Below are 20,258 nucleotides of genomic sequence, written 5' to 3'. Positions count from 1 at the left end.
TATGAGTCGCCCTGTTGTCGTGCACTTGTTTGTTCAAATGATTTTCTGTGAGAGAGTGATTTTTTTTTTCCCCACCACAGAATTTAACCATTTCAGCACTAGTGAATTTAATTTGACCAAAATAAAATTGGACTATTAAGTGCTTTCATTTATTTTAATAACAGAAGAACTACACAAGGGGGAAAAGTACACAACATCAATACAAAATCATTTTCCACTTTTCACCAAGTTCACATACTCAGGTTCACGCAGCACTCTTTGAAATTCTCCTCCAGCATAGTGCCCTCTTGTGGCAGCACAGAGCAATTCAGAGTTCATATACGTCCAATAATAATGCAGACACTTTTTTGTCATAGATGTAGATCCATGGTCCATGCTCCAGTCTTTAATATTTCAGATGAAATCGGCTCAGCTGTGCTGTGGTTCTTCAGTTGACACATTTAATTGAGAAATCCAAAGCAACAATATGTAACAATGTGTAGGGCTGCAATGATTATTAGATTACTCTATTATTAATCAATTACAACATTCATTGTTTACTATTTTGTTAATCGATTAATCTGTTAGTGTTTTTTTGATAATTAAAACAAACTTTCTGTTTTTTCAGCTTCTTAAATGTGAATATTTTCAATATTTTCTTTGCTCCATAACAAAGAAATCAGTAAAAGTGAATAATTTTGGTTTGTGGACACAACAAGACGTTCAAGATCATCATTTTCTGGTTTGTCAAACACTGATGAACATTTTATGTAATGCAAAGCTGACTTAAGGACAGCAGTGGTTCAGGAGTGTCTGAAAGTGGGTTATTTTACAAGTTAAGATCTTTTTTTTTCGGTTCAGCACCGTTCATATAATCCTTAATGTTGTTTTGAAACATTTCCATAGCATTATTTTCTGGATCTTGAACAGAACTTGACATTTTACTATTTTGGGTACCGGCACTTTCACTGGCATCCTGCCGACGGTCCAGTTCTAGTGTTTGTTTCGAGTGTCGAGAGTTTTTATTTTTTGTTAAACCAGAACAATATCTATTGGAAAGTTATATTCACAGACTTCTTGCCACATTTGTGTTATAATAAAAACATGGACTGTGGCCTCCTTTTCCTTTAAACACACCATGCCAGCAAGGTGATAGTATATAAATGGGATACAATATAAAATATATGTGCTATTACTGATGCCCACATTAGTATTTACTTAATTTTATTTTATTTCTGCCTGTTTTTGATATTAATAATTAAGTTTTTAACTTTTTTTTGTTTGTTATTTACTCTTTCCCGTTGATATTCTGTAAACTTTCATCGTGAATATCTTAATTGTGATGTTATGATGGAGTATTCCCAGCCACTACTCTAAAGTATTTAGAGTAATACAGACAGACATATGGATAAAGGAAGTACTAGCACTTATTCTGTCTCACTTCACAGTGTTTTACTATAAAAAAAAGTAACCAAAAGAGAGAAAGAAGCATAAAGTTACGGTGCTTTAGAAATCAAATTAATCAAAGAAACCAAATCTTCTGTGTAATAATAAAATATTTAACCTTTATTTAAATGGCACAAATTGTTCACAGAATGGCTCTATTAAGGCACACCATACATAGTATAAACATCAATAGATATAATTTATCGTCCTTGAGAACAACAGCATATTGACAGTCACCTTTCACTTGGAATGAAAGAGAGGCAATAAAACAAAACTGCCCAAGCCCAGTCCACTGGGTGGCGGCAAAGCAGCTTTTTTCTGAAAATACATACATTGGTCATGAGTTCAGGTGGATTCCCCACCACTGTCTGAATAAATATTAAATAAGTTAAATACTTGAAAAGGCTACAACATGTAGACTTCTTTTATGTTTAGCATATTTTCAGCGTAGTGTCACTCAGTGTCATTCAGCCCTTGGTCACAGCTCGGTTCTCCTTTTTTAGTCCATGGTCAGTCTGGTTATACCCTGGATGGACAAAAAAATACAGAAGAATCTCATTAATTATACATCTCTCTCTCTCTCTCTCTCTCTCTCTACATATATATATATATATATATGTAGATATATATATATATATATATATATATATATATATATATATATGACATGTGTATATGAAAATGTGTTATTCCACTTCAATGCAGAGAAATGATGGATCATAAGAGTTTTAATCATTAAAAAGCCTTACCCTCTGAATAAGAGACTCCAGGCGTTTGAAAAATTCCTGGACATTTACTTTAGGATGCTCATCACATTTGTCACATGTGGGCTGAAGAGAAAGATAGAAAAAAAAAGTAGAAATGAACTGAATTATTTGACACCACAGTAAATTTTTATCATACATTCAATTCAAAGTTTGACTTACCATATTATTTCCTGAATTACAAAAGTCCAGACTGCTCAGCTGAAATAGAAATAATAATAAAAACAAAGTGTTATAAATACACTCTGGGTCTAGATGTGTATCAAATGAAATCTTTTTTTCTTTTACTCACAGTGAGGGGTTTCTTGAGGCTCCTGTAGAGTTTGCTTTGCTTTTTCTCTGTGATGTTGAAATGCACCTGCATGTTGGCTCTGAAACACTCCAGCGCTGACTGGCAGCAGCAATCCTGTCACCAAAAGAAAAAAGTTGATGAGTCTTTACAGTTATTCCAACAAAACAACAGGTTTTTGTCCTAAAAGATTATAGAAATGGAATTCCGACAAATGATAGATCATTGCAAAAACAAAGCCAAATTACATTTTTCATTTGCAATCAATTAGTAAAAAAAATATTTCCAAGAAAGCCGTTTCTGGTTTTGTGTCATGACTGATTTTCCAGTCAGATACAAGAACGCTTAACACCTAAACTGAAACTTTCAAAGCTTTTGTTCCTAAAATACTCTGGATGATTTTCTGTTTCCCCTCCACAAATCTGTTTATGTGACACATTTTTCCATTTTTTTAATGAAGTGTTTTGTTTACTCTCACCCGGCTGCCTCAAACTGTAGGTGTGGATTACAAATACGCGAGTAACACACACTCTAAAAATACCCTCTGTTGCAATCAAAAGAAACCAAAGAAAGTTCATGTCTCCACTGTTTTTGAATAGGCTTATGGAAAACCATAATGGAACATTTAATTTACTATTTGGTGTAATTATTAATTATAATAATAATTGTCCTGCAGTGTCATGATAGTCTTTCTCGACATTTACACGACACGACATAACTTCACAAACTGTCTGCTTTAAGACTTTAAGACGACTGAGTCAGAGCTTTTGTAGCCCGAGAGCAAACATATCGAGTTTTGTGAGGCGGTGTGAGGTTGTGAGGAAGTGCTATGGTTTTGTCTGCTCTCCGCTTGATTACTCATCACATTTCACCTCAGAGCGCTGAACACAAGCGCTGAGAAAATACTCTCGGCTCGAGCTCTAGAGTTGACTCAACCACGACTGAGCCTGACAAGAAAGAAGGCTCGTCAGAGTTTACAAGTAATGCAAAAAAAACAGTTGGGCTAATTATACTGACATTGTGTGTGTGTGTGTGTGTGTGTGTGGGGTAAGCCTCTAAATCCGAATAAAAGTAGATGAAATTTGTTAAATCAAAGTCATTATTTTTAAGTAAATCTGTAGGTTACATATAGCATATGGTGTTATAAATGAATGAATTGTGAGTAGATTTGAAAAATGAATCTTAATTTGTTGCTGATTTCATTTTCCGATCACATTTCAGCTCTTTCTGTAACCGAACGTTTGTAGTTTGAGGTTCAGCTTATGTAAAATCCACTATTTCATTAAGTGTTTCATTTAAAATCACTAATCAAAAGCTTAAATATATTTATCTTCTTTTAAAAAAAAAAAGACTTTTTAAGCTATAATTGAATCAGTGTTTATGACCCAACACACTATTCTTTGATGCAACACTTTCGCTTATTTGATGTACTCCTACAGTAGCGGGCTCATAACAATTAGTAACTACAGTAAGTGGGAGAACAACAACAATGAGTAAGCAACCACAAATATTAAGAGTGGAGGTGATGACCATATTGTCAACATTATTGTCAATGTGAGTTAGATGTGCTTACCTCAACATTCTCTGGTGGAGTATTCAGCATCGTCTTGTTGTGCTGCACGACACAAACCACAAGTTGTATTAGGTGATGATGACTGTGTATGTGGGCAAATATTAAAAAAGAATTATATAATTATACATAATTATATAGATGAACCTACCTGCAGGTTTTCTTTCACATCCTTCAGCTGCCTCAGGACTTCTTGTAATTTCCTCCTCTGCAGTGTTCTGTCTGCTGCGGCCACAGCACAGACTGCAAGGAGGCAAAAAACAATCAGCTTCATGTTCTCGAGAGTCAGATTCACCAAAAGTCACCAATCGATCGATTTACTGGAAATGCAGAGTGCTGTTTCGCTTACCTTTTTATATGTATCCCTGAGGACACAGGAAAACCACTTGTGCAGAGTTGGAAATCTGCAGAAACTGGTGTGTGAGTAATGAAATTTTCTTTTCCACTGGCAGTCACCACTACGTGATACGAGAGTGTCGTCAATATGCGCGTGCGTGGGGCCCCGCCGATGACAGCGTGTGTGAATGTAAACTTGTTTGAGTGGCTGCCGACAGGAAACTACAGGGAGACGGCACTTCCCATTTTCACTTTGAATCATGGAGCCACAGATATACCATGTCATAGGTAGTCTCGTAGGCGTGGTACTGACAGCCTGAATGCATCGCGGCCACCTACGCAAACATACGGAGGCTGTCGCAACAACAACCTCTGTTGTGGAGTGGAGAGACTTCCTCCCAAACCGAGATGAACGTATAGCTCCTCACTTCTCCTTTTGTCTTAACTGAACACACAGAAAAGTCAAGAGATGGTATGTGATCTCGAGGTCAGGGGAGGAAGTCGACCAACAGCTTTCTCTTTTTGAATATCATATTCTATAAATGAGCTGCTTCCTTCCTTCCTTTAGTAACGCCATTGTTATGCGTCATCTCTGTTTCTGTCCGTTTGCAAGGACGAGTGAGAGTTTGTCAAGTCTCAATCGAGACACTTTGTGAGAGGCCCTGATACTCGTGTGACTCACATGCAACTCACGATGCATCCATGTAAAGAGTTAAATTGGATGCAATTTAAGCAATAATCTTTCCTTTTATGGCTCGTGTTTCGGTCCATCTCGGATAATTACTATTAAAATACATTAATATCACATTAATTCTTTGCTCCTGATTGAAATTCGAAGACCTTGAGTGTTTTATTTAATAATTAAAACAAAGTCTCTTGTTTTGTTTAAATGTGAATATGTTTTGTTTTTTTTCCTCTAATTAAAAAAATGATTTTGGTTTGTGGACAAACGTCATCATTTGAAGGTTTTTGGTTCAATATTTTTCAACAGTTTCTGACGTTTTATGGACCAAACAACTAGTGGGTTAACTGATAAAAGGATTAAGAGATAACCAGTTTTAAAAATAACAATTTCACCTTAATTTTACACATTTAAGGTTTTACTGATCACTTTAAAATCACTCCATGGTTCCCGACTTTCACATATTCCTATTTTAATGACCTGATTTTATTGTTTTAAAATCATCATTTCATACAGCCTGCCAGCTTTTGTCTTTTATTTAATTTTGCATCAAATATTATTGCAGTGATATAGTTTGGAGCTCATGTTATCCATCATGGCTGCTCTTTTTTTTTTTACCTTATTTCACACAAGTGGCAAATGTTCAGCATTTACACAGTGATCATTTAAAGTACATTATTCAAATGAGAGTGAGAATAATTATGCAAATCACATATGAATTGTTGCGATCCAGCTCGTGAAGGTGAGGGAAACAACATGAAAAAACAGGTGTTTTTCTGAAAATAAGATCATTTATTTATTTATTAACAAAACATGAAGGGACAAAAGGTCCTGGATCACAAAATAAAACAAATGGTAACAATACAAGACTTGAGTTAAGGAGCCTGGATCAGTTACAGTAACATGGGAATCGGTCTAGGTCTGATACTGGTCAAAATCACTGGATCAGATGTCGGACAGATAAAAACTACAAGTTAGAAATGATTTCCAGGCTGCAGTTTTTGAAAACAAAGAAACATATATTTCAGCCCACTTTGGAAAATACTCTAATTAACTGTGGTGTTCCACAAGGGTCAATCCTAGGCCCACTTCTGTTCTCACTATAAACACAATGCTTCCTCTCACTTCCATCTTTCAATCTTACTTTTTAATCTTGATATGTAAATGTGAAATCCAAACATCGTATATTGGCATGTGCTTCACCTTGCACAGACTGTAAAAATGTAAATACAAATCAGTGGGGGAAAAAAGGCATTATAGCTGAGTCATGTTTGTGCCGTTTGTTTCTTCTTTTTTGGGAGAACGATATTTGTTACACAGTTGGAGTATTATGTCTTTGAAGTGACTCGATGGTACAAATGTGTCTGTAACGGCTTCGTAGTTCATAAATCCGACAAAAAAATGGTATTAGTCCCACCCTTGGTAATTTAATCTGTGGCAACTCGATGGCAAACTACTAATTTATTTACTGAATAAATGTAGGAAGAGCACCGTCTTGTTTATACACATTAATGTTAGATTTGGTGCAGAGGCAAAAAAAAACACCATCTTAGAGCAGACAAGACATGACATGGAAAGAAACTATTGGACACTCTTCTTAAGAAGTTGTGTTAAGAATGAGAATTTGATGGAATTGTAAGTGATTATGTCTCTTGAGTGTGCGTAGAGTGTTCTACCTCGAGGAAATTAAATTCAGGAGAGCCCACACAGACTCGTAAATGTGTCCGACCAGCTCAGTCATTCTGCCCTGTCAGTGTTCGTGCACACGTTTTCCCCCCGCGTTAAAATCTTAAAATCTTGTCTTCCTCAACCAGCGAGGAGGAAGTGAGAGTGAGAATAAGAGAAAACCCCTCTTCTCTCTCTCTCTCTCTCTCTCTCTCTGTGTGTGTGTGTGTGTGACAGCGTAAGGGAAACGGTGGGTGGGGGCTTCGACTGGTCTGAGAAGAGCTTCAGCCTCAGACTCCTGCCTTATCAGGAGTCCCGTCTGTGATGCACGTACAGCAGAGGAAAATGGGTCCTCAAGTGGATTCGAAATTCAGATGAATTTTCCTCCTCACGGAGGAGGAAGCCCTCTCAACCCGACCTGTGTCTGTGTGTCTTTCTAAGCACTTTGGTCATGATGAGCTCACAGTCTCAGAATAACACACACGTGAAAAAAGTGAGAAAACAACACACTCTGGAATGTTGAAGGTGCACGGGTCATAAAGAGCTTTATTTAAACTTGTGTCTTTGTGTTTGCTCACAAACCTTTAAGACACCGTCTTATTTAATAATAATAAATACGTTTATGAGCGATGACAACACGTGTTATAGAGCAGTTTACAGTCAACTGATTAGAAATGTAACTGGTCCAACTCCTTCTTGACCCCTGGAATTAACCCTCTACCATTAACTGGGTAACAATTTATCATACTAATACTAATCATTAAGTAATGAATAATTCATTGTTAGGTCATGAGTCACTTTTGCTCAGTTAATCGTCAGGTAACAATTAACTGGTTACTTTACACTTTACAATAAGGTACGCGAAAAATGTTAAGTAATCATTAGTTAATTACTTTTTTAATGACTAGTCAATCAGTCGGTAATGCTCACTTAATGGTTAATGAACCTTTTTGACACATTTCTCCTATATGAGATAAAATATAACAGTTTAATTAAAATAATTAAAAAATATGGACAAAATACCTTAACTTACATTGTTTATTCTAAAAAAACAACACATGTATAAAGTAAATATATTAAATAATATTTATTCCCATGATATTACATCCCTATAACACAATTATTGCCATATTGTTACTGTGTTACCTACATTTAATTTTTTTTTTAAATTGTCTTCAGTCAGGGCTGAAGACAACATCGCACACACACACACACACACAGTTATAGTTAGTTAGTTAGTTAGTTAGTTAGTTGTTCTCTGGGCGGGGGCAGAGTGTTAAACACAGCGTGAAAAAGTGAGGCCGCACGTGACGGATAGAGGTCAATGTGTTAATGTGAGTTGGTTCTTATGGAAAATGTGACAACGCGTTTGAAACGCTGCGCTTTCAAACATAAACCAGAAATAAAGCAGAAATAACAAGTATAACAAGTATAAAGCATGAATGTGTCAAATGTCATTTTGATTCAAGTCACAGAGACAAGAGACTTCTAAATACTCTACCTTCATGCGTCACTTTATTAGGTACACTGAGCTGTTTGACAGTCCTGATGATAATAATAAAAATATTAAACCTTCAGATGTTTTGCAGCTAATGACTCATTTCATTCCTGAGTGATCTGTGTCAGAAAATGTCGATCGCTGCTTTCGTCTTGTTAATTTTTCATTAAAAAAACCTACAAAGCTTGTTAATCTGTGACAGTTTAGTGATGCACTCACTGACTATTACAACCTTCGAGGAGGAAGAGCTCTTGTTTTGATATGTCGACCTAATAAACTGGTAACTCATTTCGTGTTTATATAAGTGATATATAAGTAAAAATGTGCGTGGTTTTTGATGAATCTATTCCTGTGTGTGTGTGTGTGTGTGTGTGTGTGTGTGTGTGTGTGTGTGAAATCTATTTTTTTCCAGTATTTACACAGATCAGACTTTCCATTAAAAACATTCTAATAAAAGGACAGAATTGCTTTTCTTACCACGGAAAACATCAAGTTTTTCCCACTAGTGAAATTCCAATTTGTATTATTTGTAACACTAGTGTTATTTTGTTATTATTGTGTTCATTTTACTCTTTGTTTCATCACTCAATTATTACTAATCTCAAACTTTTTCGTGTTTTTATTTAAATGATTAAGACAAAAGTTCGGATTTTTCAGTTTCTGAATGTGAATATTTTCTGTAAAAACTACCAGTTACATTAAATAGTTTTAACTTTGACTACATTTTATGACCCAAACAACAAATTCATTCATCAAGAAATGAAGAAAGAAGGAAATCGATGTGGAAAACTACCTCATCGTACAACCCTGTGTGCGAAAGACATCATGGTTGCAAGTTTGACTCCACCCCTGGCTGATTGTACTCAATTCCATTGTAAGTCGCTTTGGATAAAAGCGTCTGCTAAATGACATGTAATGTCATTTTATTTTATTGTGTTTACGTTTCCTTAGAGCTGCAACTAACGATTCTTTTCATAATCGATTCACCAATTGAGTCATCGTTTGGTCCATAAAATGTCAGAAAACTTTAAAAAACTTAGAACGGTGTGAAGTAATGTTTCTCAAATCTTGTCTCGTTTTTGTACGTAAACCAAATTGATTCAGTTTTCAATGATTTCTTTGTTACAAGAAGAAAATATTCACATTTAAGAAGCTGAAAAAAGCTTAAAACTGAAATAGTTTCAGCTTTAAACTCCTTAAATAAGAATGAACCAGACAAAACAGTGTGTTGTGCTGTGAAGTCTCAGGCACATGTGTGTGTGTGTGTGTGTGATTTAAAAGAACTATTAGTCACTTTTCTTTTCATTTGAACTTTCAAAATGTGAGAGAAATGATTTATATATATATAAATATATATACATTTATATTATACATGAAGGTTTAATGCATTTGACTCTTTATTAATCGTGTCGTCGACTTTCTACTCTCACTGGCAGTAGTGTGATTTCCTACACTGCGGTCAAACCTGAGTAAACAGCTCGGTGTCTTTGTTTTCCGGGTTTGCACGGCGAGCAGGTGCAAGGTTGAAAGACACCATGCAAAAGTTGAAATTTGTTGTTTATGAGTAAATAAATGCATTTGCCTGGGCGTGTGTTGACGTGAGATCCAGGACAAAGGAATAACAGGAGGTGATGGAGGAAAGCGAGCGTGTGTGATGTTACTGTAAGTGCACAGGAAGAGAACAGAGGCTGGTGTGGGTGGGGGATCGCCTCTTTTGGTCCTGGAATGACGCAGCTTGTTCATAATCATCCTTTACACAGGTGTCATCGCTATATTAAAAACCATATCAGGTTTAGTTCCATTTCAAATTAAGACGCGTGGGCGATATCGTAGCAGGGAATAAATTGGAAAATCATTTCTAATTTCTTTCTTTTTTTAGGAAAGTATCTGACATGAATGTGTTTTTTGTTTCTTTTGTGACCTGCTGACACAAAAAAAGATGGTTGTTATTATTCACTGACCTATTAACCAGAAGAAGAAAGAAAGTGATGCGCTGGCTCGCGTCATTTCTTTTATTATTTTTCTTCTAGTTTAACTTTGGGAGCAAATGTTTCCTCTTAACTCACAAATCTCTCAAAAGACACAACTTTCGTCTCTGGACTGCAACAGAAACTAGTTTGTATAAGAAATCTATAAATATTCTACAGACGAACATACAAAGAAAAGGCAACAGTGCGGCGTCTTCCTCTGCATTTATTCTCCTCACTTCCTCCCAGATGTATCGTATATATCCACACATTTTGTTTAAAAAGTCAGTGGAAAACCCAGCGCATGTTACTCTTAAACTACTTAGAAACTAACACAAAAAAGACATCAAACATTATAGTTTAAATACTATTTTCCCTTTATGTTTAATGTCATTTTATGTCACCTGTTTAAAGGGGAAGTCAGGTGACACAGCCGTCACCGTGTGAGCATCACTTACCCTCAACATCAACATCCGTCAAAGTCTCGTACGACAAGTTTCCTTCACGCAGGAGAGGTCGTCTCACAAACAAGCTCCTCTAAGTTCTTCGATTAATGACCACGAGTAACGGTGGTAATATTAACCCTGAAATGGTGAAGCACAAACACGTACCACTGCTGCGTCACTGCTGCTTCTTCCAGGCACAGTGACAGTGTTAATAGTTTGTCTTCAACTTGTCTTACTCAAAGGGGGCTCATTCGTCTGCACGCTGGTGACACATTTGTGACCTTTAAAGGGTTAATAACACGCTTTTTTACCAGCAACGTCTACTTGTTTTGGAAATTGATCATTTTATGGGAAAAGAGTGTGCGCAGCAGCAGCAGCAGCAGCGATGGCGGCGGCAGCAGCACAGTGGGAGTATAGAGCACGGTGTGATGTGAATACTCTTAAAAACCACAACAGCAGGGGAAACACAGCTGAGGGGCCCCGGAGGCATTGAAACACCACCAAACTGCCACTTTCACCAAAAACAATGCAGTTTGAACAACAGCCACTCGTCCAGTGAAGAAGGACAATTGTCACACACACACACTTTTGTTAACGTGTAACTAATATCGAGAGTCAACAAGAGGACGTGATGTGTTATGATGCAATATCGCACTTCCTGTGTCCACTCAAAGCAAACTCAGGGTGTGTGTGTGTGTGTGTGTGTGTGTGTTTCGGCTCTCACCTGGTGTGTGTGGTGTACTTTGAACTCTGAGGAAAGTGGATGGATTTGAGTCACACGCAGGTCGGCGGCCTTTTGATTTGGCTCATCTGTATCGTCTCCACATGTCAAAACAATAACATCACATTATTACCCCCAAAATCCAGATTATTGACATCATCTGGAACAAACATATAAACAGTTGTCTTGAATGAGACAGAAGGCGCCTTTTAATTGACCTTAAGTATGAGTGAATGCATAAAAGGCTTCATTTTGAAGAGGAAGTTAGTTAATCCCACCTCTTCTCTACTCTCTACAGATTATTTTCCATTTGCTAGAAAATGCATAAACAAAATACCAAAATGGTGTTAAGTCGAGAGTCGGACAGTTTAAGAAGCTGTGAATAAACTCGGCTCTTCTTCTTGCAAGATTTTGTATGTTCATCATGTGACTTAGAATGAACGACACTCTGAGTGTGCACTGTGTGCATGTGTGCCGCTTGTTTACAGAGTTGTCATCACTTTCTTCCACTGCCTCTGCACGGCACGGTTAACTTGTGTTTCCACTTGCTTAAAGAATCTGGTACCAGGCGAGCTGAGGCGACACTGTGCCGGCCACTGATTGGTCAGTGACGTATAACCTGTTAGAGACCAAGAGTAAAAGTTTGAGTATTCAAAAAGTGACTTCAGTAGAAGTTGAAGTGTTCTTTGAGCTGCACACTTAATTGGAAGTACTACTACTTAAGTATTGCAAATAGTTTATTTTAAAATGTACTACTCAAGCACTGAAAGTAAAAGTACTGTGTTATGTAGTTATTAACTTACCTTGATATGTTTCTTCAAATTCAAGGCTCCTCCCTCAACACCACCATCATCGTCTTAGAGACATCTTCATCAAACCTGGTGCTCAGATGTTTTGAATGAATTCACTTTAATGAGGTCACTAGTATTTTGTAGTGGAAAAGCAACGTTACGGCCTGATATTCTCCTTTTTTAAATCACATTTAAAAAAAACAGATTTAATAACTAATAATATTGTTGGACTTCCTGTTACACCTTATACTTATACTGTATATACACAAACACATTTTATGTTTTACATTTTCTGGATCTGTATAGAAGTTTACCTGCTTGCATGCCCGTAGTCCGGATGAAACATGGATGATCTCATGATGGGTGTGTCTAATCCTGCATACATATACCAACGTCTGTTCAAATTCAATGAGTTTTGACAGAGTTAGGATTTCTGTTTACAGTTTTGTCAGTTAAATAAAGAAAGTTTCTCACTAATCTGTGGGACACCTTCTGAAAACTATATTTTTTCTTAGAAAGTTTTTTGCAGTAGTACCAACAAAAATATTATACATTTAACTTCCCCCTTAAATGATTTCCCCAATCTCTATTTAAAAAACACGTTGTTCATTTTGCTTTTGACTGTCATTCATTATGGCCCTTTATTTATTTATTTATTTATTTACAATATGCTTGTGTTTATGAAGACTTCCCCCAAACCTCTGCACAACACAACAGTACAGATATAAGTTTAGGAAAATGTGAGCGTTTCCACAGTCACACATTTTAAAAAAATAAAATAAAATATTGCTGAGATAAATTTGTGATTTCTGTAAATCTACACACTCACAGTTTACGCCATCGAGCATTTTGTGTGTTTATAAAATCAGATATCTCATCTCGGTACATCCCGCCTCATATTTTCCACCTGATCTTCCTTTGTAGTCGAGAACAGGTAGAACTTTCACAATCAGTGTCAAGCGTCCTCAGAATAATAAACAGCCGTCTGACGGCTCGGAAAATTACGTCACAGCAATATCCTGTTTTTTAAAAGTAACGATATAGTGTTCTGGCCAAAACCAGACTTCCGCTGTGTATCACCAACAATCAGCAAGAGCATCTTTTTCCCTGAACACCATCAGAACATGTCGGTTAGAAAGTGAAGTGAGAGTGACTTCTACTGAGTCACACGTTTACAGTAGCTGGATTCTGCTTGAGTCGCCGTTGACTTAGTCATATGACTTTCACTGTCTGTCTCTCTGTCTGTCTGTCTGTCCATCCATCACTGCTGTGTCTCTGCTTTGCAGCAAACACAAAGTCAGTGTGAAAATATCTTTGAGACTTTTCAGAACCAGAGTCAGCGCAGGGTTTCCATGAAACTGCGAGTCGACTGTGGTCGTGTCATTGAAGTTCAGCACAAACACTTTAGGTGAAATACATTTATTTGCCTTGCATTGTAGAAAGTTGTGTGTGCAAAGATAACATATCTTAAAATATTTATTTACAAACCAAAAAGAAAGTTGCTGCAAAAAGTGTCCACACAGAAATGTAGAAAACAAACACACACACACACACACACACACAAAGGTTCAGTAAAGATTTGTCTTCTTCATGATCCTCAAGAACTCCTGCTCGTTCACCTCCCCGTCTCCGTCACGGTCGGCCTCGTCGATCATTTCCTGACGAGGACGAGAGACACGGTGAAGACACTGGTTAAGACTGTGAGTTATAACAAATACCGTGTTCTTCAATCAGAAGACAAAACCAATCCAATTCTGAAGCCCAGTGGAGCTTCTACTGTGGACAAGGGGAGAGTCAATGTGGTTGTAATGTGCAGCTTCACCACTAGATGCCACCAAATCCCACCCACTGGAGCTTCAAGAGTTTTCCCCACACGTTCCCTTTTTAAAAAAAGGGTCAAACTCAAAGTGAAGGTACCAACAGAACATGACGGTACCAACAGAACATGAAGAGTCTGAAACATGAGATTTAGAAGCTCTTCTCTGCTGCTATTGTGAGTAATTATGCTTAATGAATAAAACCTGTGATTTTAAATTACATTTTAAACTGTTTTCTGTAAATATGATTCTGACACATTCTGTTTATTATTCAGAAAAACACAGAGCACACACTTCTCATCAGGTTCAATCCATTTGTTTTGCATTGTTCCTATTCATGTTATTTTAATTGTGAAGGAGTAAATGTCAGTGTGACACACACACACACACACACACACACACACACCTGTAACTCCTCGTCTGTGAGGCTTTCCCCCAGCTCTTTGGCAACTCTCTTCAGGTTTTTGAAGGAGATTTTTCCCGTGCAGTCGTCGTCAAACAGCCGAAAAGCTTTCATGATTTCCTCTTTGGAGTCTTTTTCACTCTGTTGACACAAAGACAGACAAAATGAACCAAACAAGAACCAAAACCACCATTATTACCACACATACTACATTATATTTATATTATATTTAGTTAGAGGAACTGAAAATGTAAAAAGCACAATATTTGCATTTGTATTGTAGGAATATTAAATATTTTATCAGCATTTTGTCTGTAGAGAATATTTGGTCACTTAAACTCAATGGATTTCCCTTAAATTTTCAGCTCCATCGTTTCACATGAACAGAAGTGATTTAACTGTACATTGCAAACGAGATCATGGTGGTGAATATAACTCGCCAACACACAGCGCTGTTGCCACAAGGAGGAGCCTGCATCTTCCAGGTCATTCCGTTGAATTGAAACTTTCACATCCTCACATGTCCCATGAAAAGCATGCGTCTACTAAATATGACGCTGGTTTGAAATTTCGAGTTTTCACACACAGTGTCACACTCACCATTTTCACCGTCATCATACTGAGGAAGTCACTGAAGTCTATCGTTCCAGAACCTTCTTTATCGATGTCTGCGATCATCTTCTTGATCTCTTCTTTCTTTGGCTCAAACCCGAGAGCTCTCATGGCAACCTGTGGCATGGACGCAGACGATTGTAATGTAATGTGAACACATTTAGTTTATAGTTGCAGAAAATGTTTTAGGTTGGACCCTAAGATGTTTATTTTTCTCCCATTAGGACAGCAACTAACAATTATTTTCATAATCGAGCAATTTGGTCCATACTTATAATGTTCCTCAGACTTGTCAATGATGTTCTCAGGTCTTAAACGTATTTCAGTTTGAATTCTTTCAGAGAACTTGTTTTAATTCTTTTAATTAAATCACTGATGAATCAAGTAATTGTTTCAACCATAAATTACATCTTTCAAAAACATATGAGGACAGAATCTGGCCCATTAACCTCTAGTGTGGCGCGGACAAGGAACTGACAAAGTATTGAATGGTTTGTACATTTAATTGGTGATTTATTTCACTTGTTTATTATTCCTGCAGATCTTAGTGCAGATATGCACGTTGAGGTTAAAGCTGTGAAAGGATGGATGGATGAATGAATGAATGGAACTCACGGACTCACCTTCAGCTCCTTCACGTCTATAGTTCCAGTCCCATCAGTGTCAAACAGATCAAACGCCTCCTTGACTTCTTGTTTCTGCTCCTCGGTCAGCTCCACTTTAGCACCAGTCTTTTTCTTCTGGCTGCTAGAAGGAGCTGCTTTACGGAAACTCGAAGCCTGAAACGAAAGTTTTTAGACAACTGTCACCCAGCCATGCTAGCTCACGTTAGCCTCCATGCTACTCCACGAGAGCGAACTAAACTCCGCTTTCCACGCTAAAAACAACGGATCGTCATCGTCCACCACAGAGAATTCATGCGTACAAATCATAGCAGACATTTTAAATACAACGTTTTACCATTTAATTTCACTGTTTGAGCAGAAAAGCGTCGCTGTGGTGTGTGTTTGTTAATCACACAGTCAACAAACCGGAGCAGCAACGGCAGTTACTCTCCGTCTCGTGACGCGGCAGCGAACCAATAGGAACAAGGAGAGCAGTGTGACGCGCGCCTGTCAGCCAATCATGGAGCAGAAGGGGGCGGGACGCGGCGGTCTCCGCCAATACTCGCGATCGTTTCTCTGTCTCCCAGCAACCAGAAGACCCCGCGCATGCGCAGAGTGTAATGTTTGGACCGCGAACACAGAGGGAACACACACACACACACACACACACACAGAAATGATATATGTTGAAAAAAGAAGGTAAAAACGTCATTTTATTTATGGATTTATGAAGATTGTGTGGCGGGAAAGTCAGTCATATATATATATATAATATAGTAATGTATCGTAATGTATAGTGAATACCGCCTGTTAGCTTGATGTTGAGCTTAATCTTCGTTTGCTGCTGTATTTGATGTGTCGCGTTAGTTAGTGTGTGTAAGTTTGATTAGTGTTATATAACGAGCCTGTGCATGGCAGCCATGTTGTCATATTCACGCTCTTTAAGGCGGTGAATTAGCATGTGGGGGAGCTAAATGCTACGCAGCCGTCGTTCATTTCATCATTTACACCTGACAAAATGGCTGCTGTGCAAAAGACCCTTCAAACGAGTGAAACTATTATTAACCGTAGCTTTTGCATTAAGTGAGGAAATATCACACGAGCCACAATTAGAGCGGAAATGTACACTTTTCATGGCAGACATTTTGACAGGTAGGAGGAGAAACAGGTGTGTGAACAATCAAATGAATGGAATCGTGACGGGGAGAACATTTCCAGAAACTCTGCTTTGGATTGTGTATTTAAGTTCTGGAATGTTGGATATATTCCAAATTAGAAACTTTATTTATAGGGAATTTATTTGCAGCCCCAATCTGAAAACATGCTAGTTAGCTGTGACACTGTCCTGACCTGCATGAGCTGATCAGACTCAGCATTAATGTTCTTAGAAATGTCTGATTTAACAATTTCCAGGTCTTTATTTGCTTTGTTTCATCGATCATGTGGATAAAAGGAACCATTTGTAAATCTGTATCAGTTGCACTGTTAAACTTGTTGTGTAAGATAATACTAAGAACAATACGTATACCTCTCTGAAGCATAAAGAAGCAGAGTTGACATTTGATGAATGATTTCAAACATTAGGCAAAATAATGTGCTTTTTTTCATTAAATTATAAACTGATTACCAAATGGTAAAAAGTGAACAACTGTCATTCTTTTTAAAAACGTAGGCACCTTCAGTGATGTTGGGATGTTCAGTTCTAAACCTGCGACGGCATGTGGGACTGCAGAAGCTCTCAGCATTGGCAGCAATCACACATTCCTCTTTGGGTCCAAACAAAAAGTACAAATTCATCCACGATGACTCGAGCGGGGAGTCGGCCCTTGTGTGTTCGTGTGTTCGCGTCCTCGAGAACCTGGAGCTGACCTGTGCCGTGGGTCAGCTGGTTTATGAGACTCTTCAAGCCCACCAAACGGTCTATAACTCAGGATCAGGATGCCTGCTGTTTCTGGCGGGAGCATGGAGCCGTGCCGCTCTGGAGTGCCTTCACGGAGGAATATCTGTATCACACATCATCTCAGCTATGTCTGAAGGTATTGATGTATGCGCAGGTGTTTGCAGGAAATCCAGCATCTCGATCGAAGGTCTTGGCGAGGTGCAGCCGGAGAACAGCACTGCCACAGTTCCTCACGCCGTTCCACAAGCATCTAATCCCCCGCACGGAACAGGACGGTGTGGTGACCAGGTTCTGAACGCCAGTGGACAAAGGAAAATAAAGCTCAGCAGACATTTTTGTGAGAGCAGATGTAAAAACGCATCAGCGGCGTCACAAGGTAAACTTATTAACATCGCACACGTCGCTGAGGGATTGAGACACGGCTGTGTTGATGCGATGAATCTGGTCTTGGAAGTGAATCAGATGCAATCACAAAGTAATCAAGACATGAACTGTGACGTGTTTGACATCACTAAAGTAGTGACTTGTGTTCTTCCGGGTTTACCAGAGGCTCATGCTTGTGTTTTAGCGGGCTGCGTCGTTCTTCTGTCTGCTGAACAACTTTCAGTCGTCCATCATTTACAACACCAGCTCTTAAAGGTCGCTCTTATTCGCGGAGATTTGTCACATGCCTTCCGCCATCTTGGCTTCAGTAGGCCGACGGGAATGCAGCGAGTGAGTGACCACTCAGCTTTGGAAAGTTCTGGCAGAGAGGAGGAGTGGATGGCTCACGTCCTGGCACTTCTGCTGAACCTGGAAGTAAACCTGATACTAGTGAGTGGGCTCGCCAGTGAGAAAGTGATTCAACGCTGTTGTGCGCATCACATACTTGTGGTGGAGAAAGTGAAGGCTTCCGCTTTGAGCGCTTTCGCAGCTGCTACGCGAGGCGTTCCAGTGACTTATGCCACACAGTTGAGTAAGCACTGTGTCGGCACTGGAGCGAAGGTCGCCATGTGGCGGGACCTCAGCGGCACTGGCAGGAAGTCTTCAGCAGCTGTGACTATTTCCACCAGTGGGAACTGCAGTTTAGTCACGGTCATCCTCACTAGCTGTGTCCAGAGTAAGCTGCAGGTGCTGGAGGATCAGTTCTGGGCCTGTGCTTATCGTTTACACCACGCACTGAAGGACAGAGTCGTCCTTCCTGGTGCTGGACTGACAGAAATGCTTTGTGTTCACCGCCTTCAAAAGCAGGCAACCAGGCTGTGCACGGAGAGGACGGCTGATTCAGAGAAATCATCCAGTCCTTACAGGAGTGCAGTGCTGCACCTCATGGCCGATGGTTTGATTGATTATATATCCACTGTCATGGTTAACAGTGGAAGAGTTTCCAAAATCAGAGCCACGGCTGTAGTGAACCAACACGTGCAGGACTGTAACGGACATTCAGACGGTGCCGCAACGTTCTCAAAGCTTTTCTCAGAGGGCGATCATGAAGGTGGCTCATTTTCTGACGGAGCACCTGATCTAAATCTAAAAATCTATGATAATCTGAGTGTGAAGCAGGAAGCATGGAGGAAAGCCTTAGATCTGGTTTCCCTGGTCTTACAGACTGATGCAGAGATCATCACAGGAGTGGAGTCACAGGAAAACCTCATGCTGTTATAATCTTCACGTGGCATTTTCTTTCTTCTTGTTCTCAAATAAGTTGGACTCACGAAAAGTTAGGCTTTTTATGACTGGTTAAGCTGAAGGTTTATATTCAAATGTACGGAAGTTGTAGTTTCCTTTCCACCACATGGGGGTGACAAACAATCACATGACAACATTTGTGTGTCTTCTGAATGAAGCTACATTGTAGGATGCAAAATAAAAACCGAGAAGTAAAATGATTTTGTTTCCAGATCTGATTTATTCTCAGGAGTTATACTCATATCTACAAGATCACACCTTTAACCCTGATATTTTGATGAGTAATGATTTAATATTACGTGAGTGTGTATGTTTTTCTATAGATGGTGCAGACTCTTCCCAGCAGGCCTGACTCATGTGTCACTAGATGTACATGATAGCATATGCACCTTGTTTCATGCTCACTTAAGTCTGGGAAAACAAACTCTTGAGTCCAAAACCACAAGTACATTTCCATCTCCTGGGTCACATCAGGAATTCAGTGGTGCCAGTTTGTGTTTTAGTCTCAGAACACTTCCTTAATGATATTTGCCAGTGGTGCGTTTTGTGTCCACAGCTTGCTCTGCTCAACACTTGAACGCCGACTCTGCTTCCATGCCAACCATGGTGGTTTTATGACTGGCTCTGTCGCCGTGTGAATAACTGAGGGGAAGAGAACGCCTCCACACAGGTTGGGATGTTATTTTAGGTATTTGAATTTGGGATATTTCCCCTTCCTACATGGTCATTAAAAGATGACGGGAATATTGAAGACCAACTAAAGTGATAAAAGTATCTGTTCTGACTCACCTTTGTCTAAGTGTTTAAAATTAGGCTTCAAAACATTATTTTGAGGACCAAAGCACCTGAAGGTCACTGTCTGTCAGCGTTTGTACAGAATATAAAGGTTAACGCTCCAGGATCAAACCATTCGTTCAACAAACGTGTAGAGAAACGATTTCTGTCGCAGTTTAACGACATACTGTACTCTCTGTCTCCCTCTTTCTCTATCAGTGGTACTGCAGCCTCGCAGCAGGAGACTTCTCTACTTTTAAATGCACAAAGTGCAGAGACACAGACGTCTCCACGAGCTAGCAAACCAAAGACCACAGTGGACGAT

At 38.8% G+C, this 20,258-nt stretch overlaps 3 protein-coding genes across 3 annotated transcripts; 1 reads left to right on the top strand and 2 right to left on the bottom strand.

The window, feature by feature from the left end:
- Positions 1-1,520: 1,520 nt before the first annotated feature.
- il21 (interleukin 21) lies at positions 1,521-4,384 on the bottom strand. The gene is made up of 6 exons (XM_044041145.1): positions 4,200-4,384; positions 4,052-4,093; positions 2,482-2,595; positions 2,352-2,390; positions 2,175-2,255; positions 1,521-1,951 (listed from the first exon to the last, which is right to left on the bottom strand). Exons 1-6 carry the CDS (start codon positions 4,320-4,322, stop codon positions 1,925-1,927), a joined length of 426 nt encoding a protein of 141 aa, XP_043897080.1. The 5' UTR covers positions 4,323-4,384; the 3' UTR covers positions 1,521-1,924.
- A 9,173-nt stretch (positions 4,385-13,557) lies between these two features.
- On the bottom strand, positions 13,558-16,049 carry cetn4 (centrin 4). The gene is made up of 5 exons (XM_044041143.1): positions 15,947-16,049; positions 15,610-15,765; positions 14,975-15,103; positions 14,378-14,515; positions 13,558-13,812 (listed from the first exon to the last, which is right to left on the bottom strand). The coding sequence occupies exons 1-5, from the start codon at positions 15,947-15,949 to the stop codon at positions 13,723-13,725; spliced, it is 516 nt and encodes a 171-aa protein (XP_043897078.1). The 5' UTR covers positions 15,950-16,049; the 3' UTR covers positions 13,558-13,722.
- A 159-nt stretch (positions 16,050-16,208) lies between these two features.
- On the top strand, positions 16,209-19,359 carry bbs12 (Bardet-Biedl syndrome 12). Its single transcript, XM_044041141.1, has 2 exons — positions 16,209-16,290; positions 17,264-19,359. The coding sequence occupies exon 2, from the start codon at positions 17,276-17,278 to the stop codon at positions 19,133-19,135; it is 1,860 nt and encodes a 619-aa protein (XP_043897076.1). The 5' UTR covers positions 16,209-16,290; positions 17,264-17,275; the 3' UTR covers positions 19,136-19,359.
- Positions 19,360-20,258: the final 899 nt, after the last annotated feature.

The sequence above is a fragment of the Solea senegalensis genome, linkage group LG12 (assembly GCF_019176455.1).
Source record: "Solea senegalensis isolate Sse05_10M linkage group LG12, IFAPA_SoseM_1, whole genome shotgun sequence".
Taxonomy (NCBI): domain Eukaryota; kingdom Metazoa; phylum Chordata; class Actinopteri; order Pleuronectiformes; family Soleidae; genus Solea; species Solea senegalensis.
The sequence above is the reverse complement of the archived record's forward strand: the minus strand, read 5'-3'. Positions and strand labels throughout refer to the sequence as shown.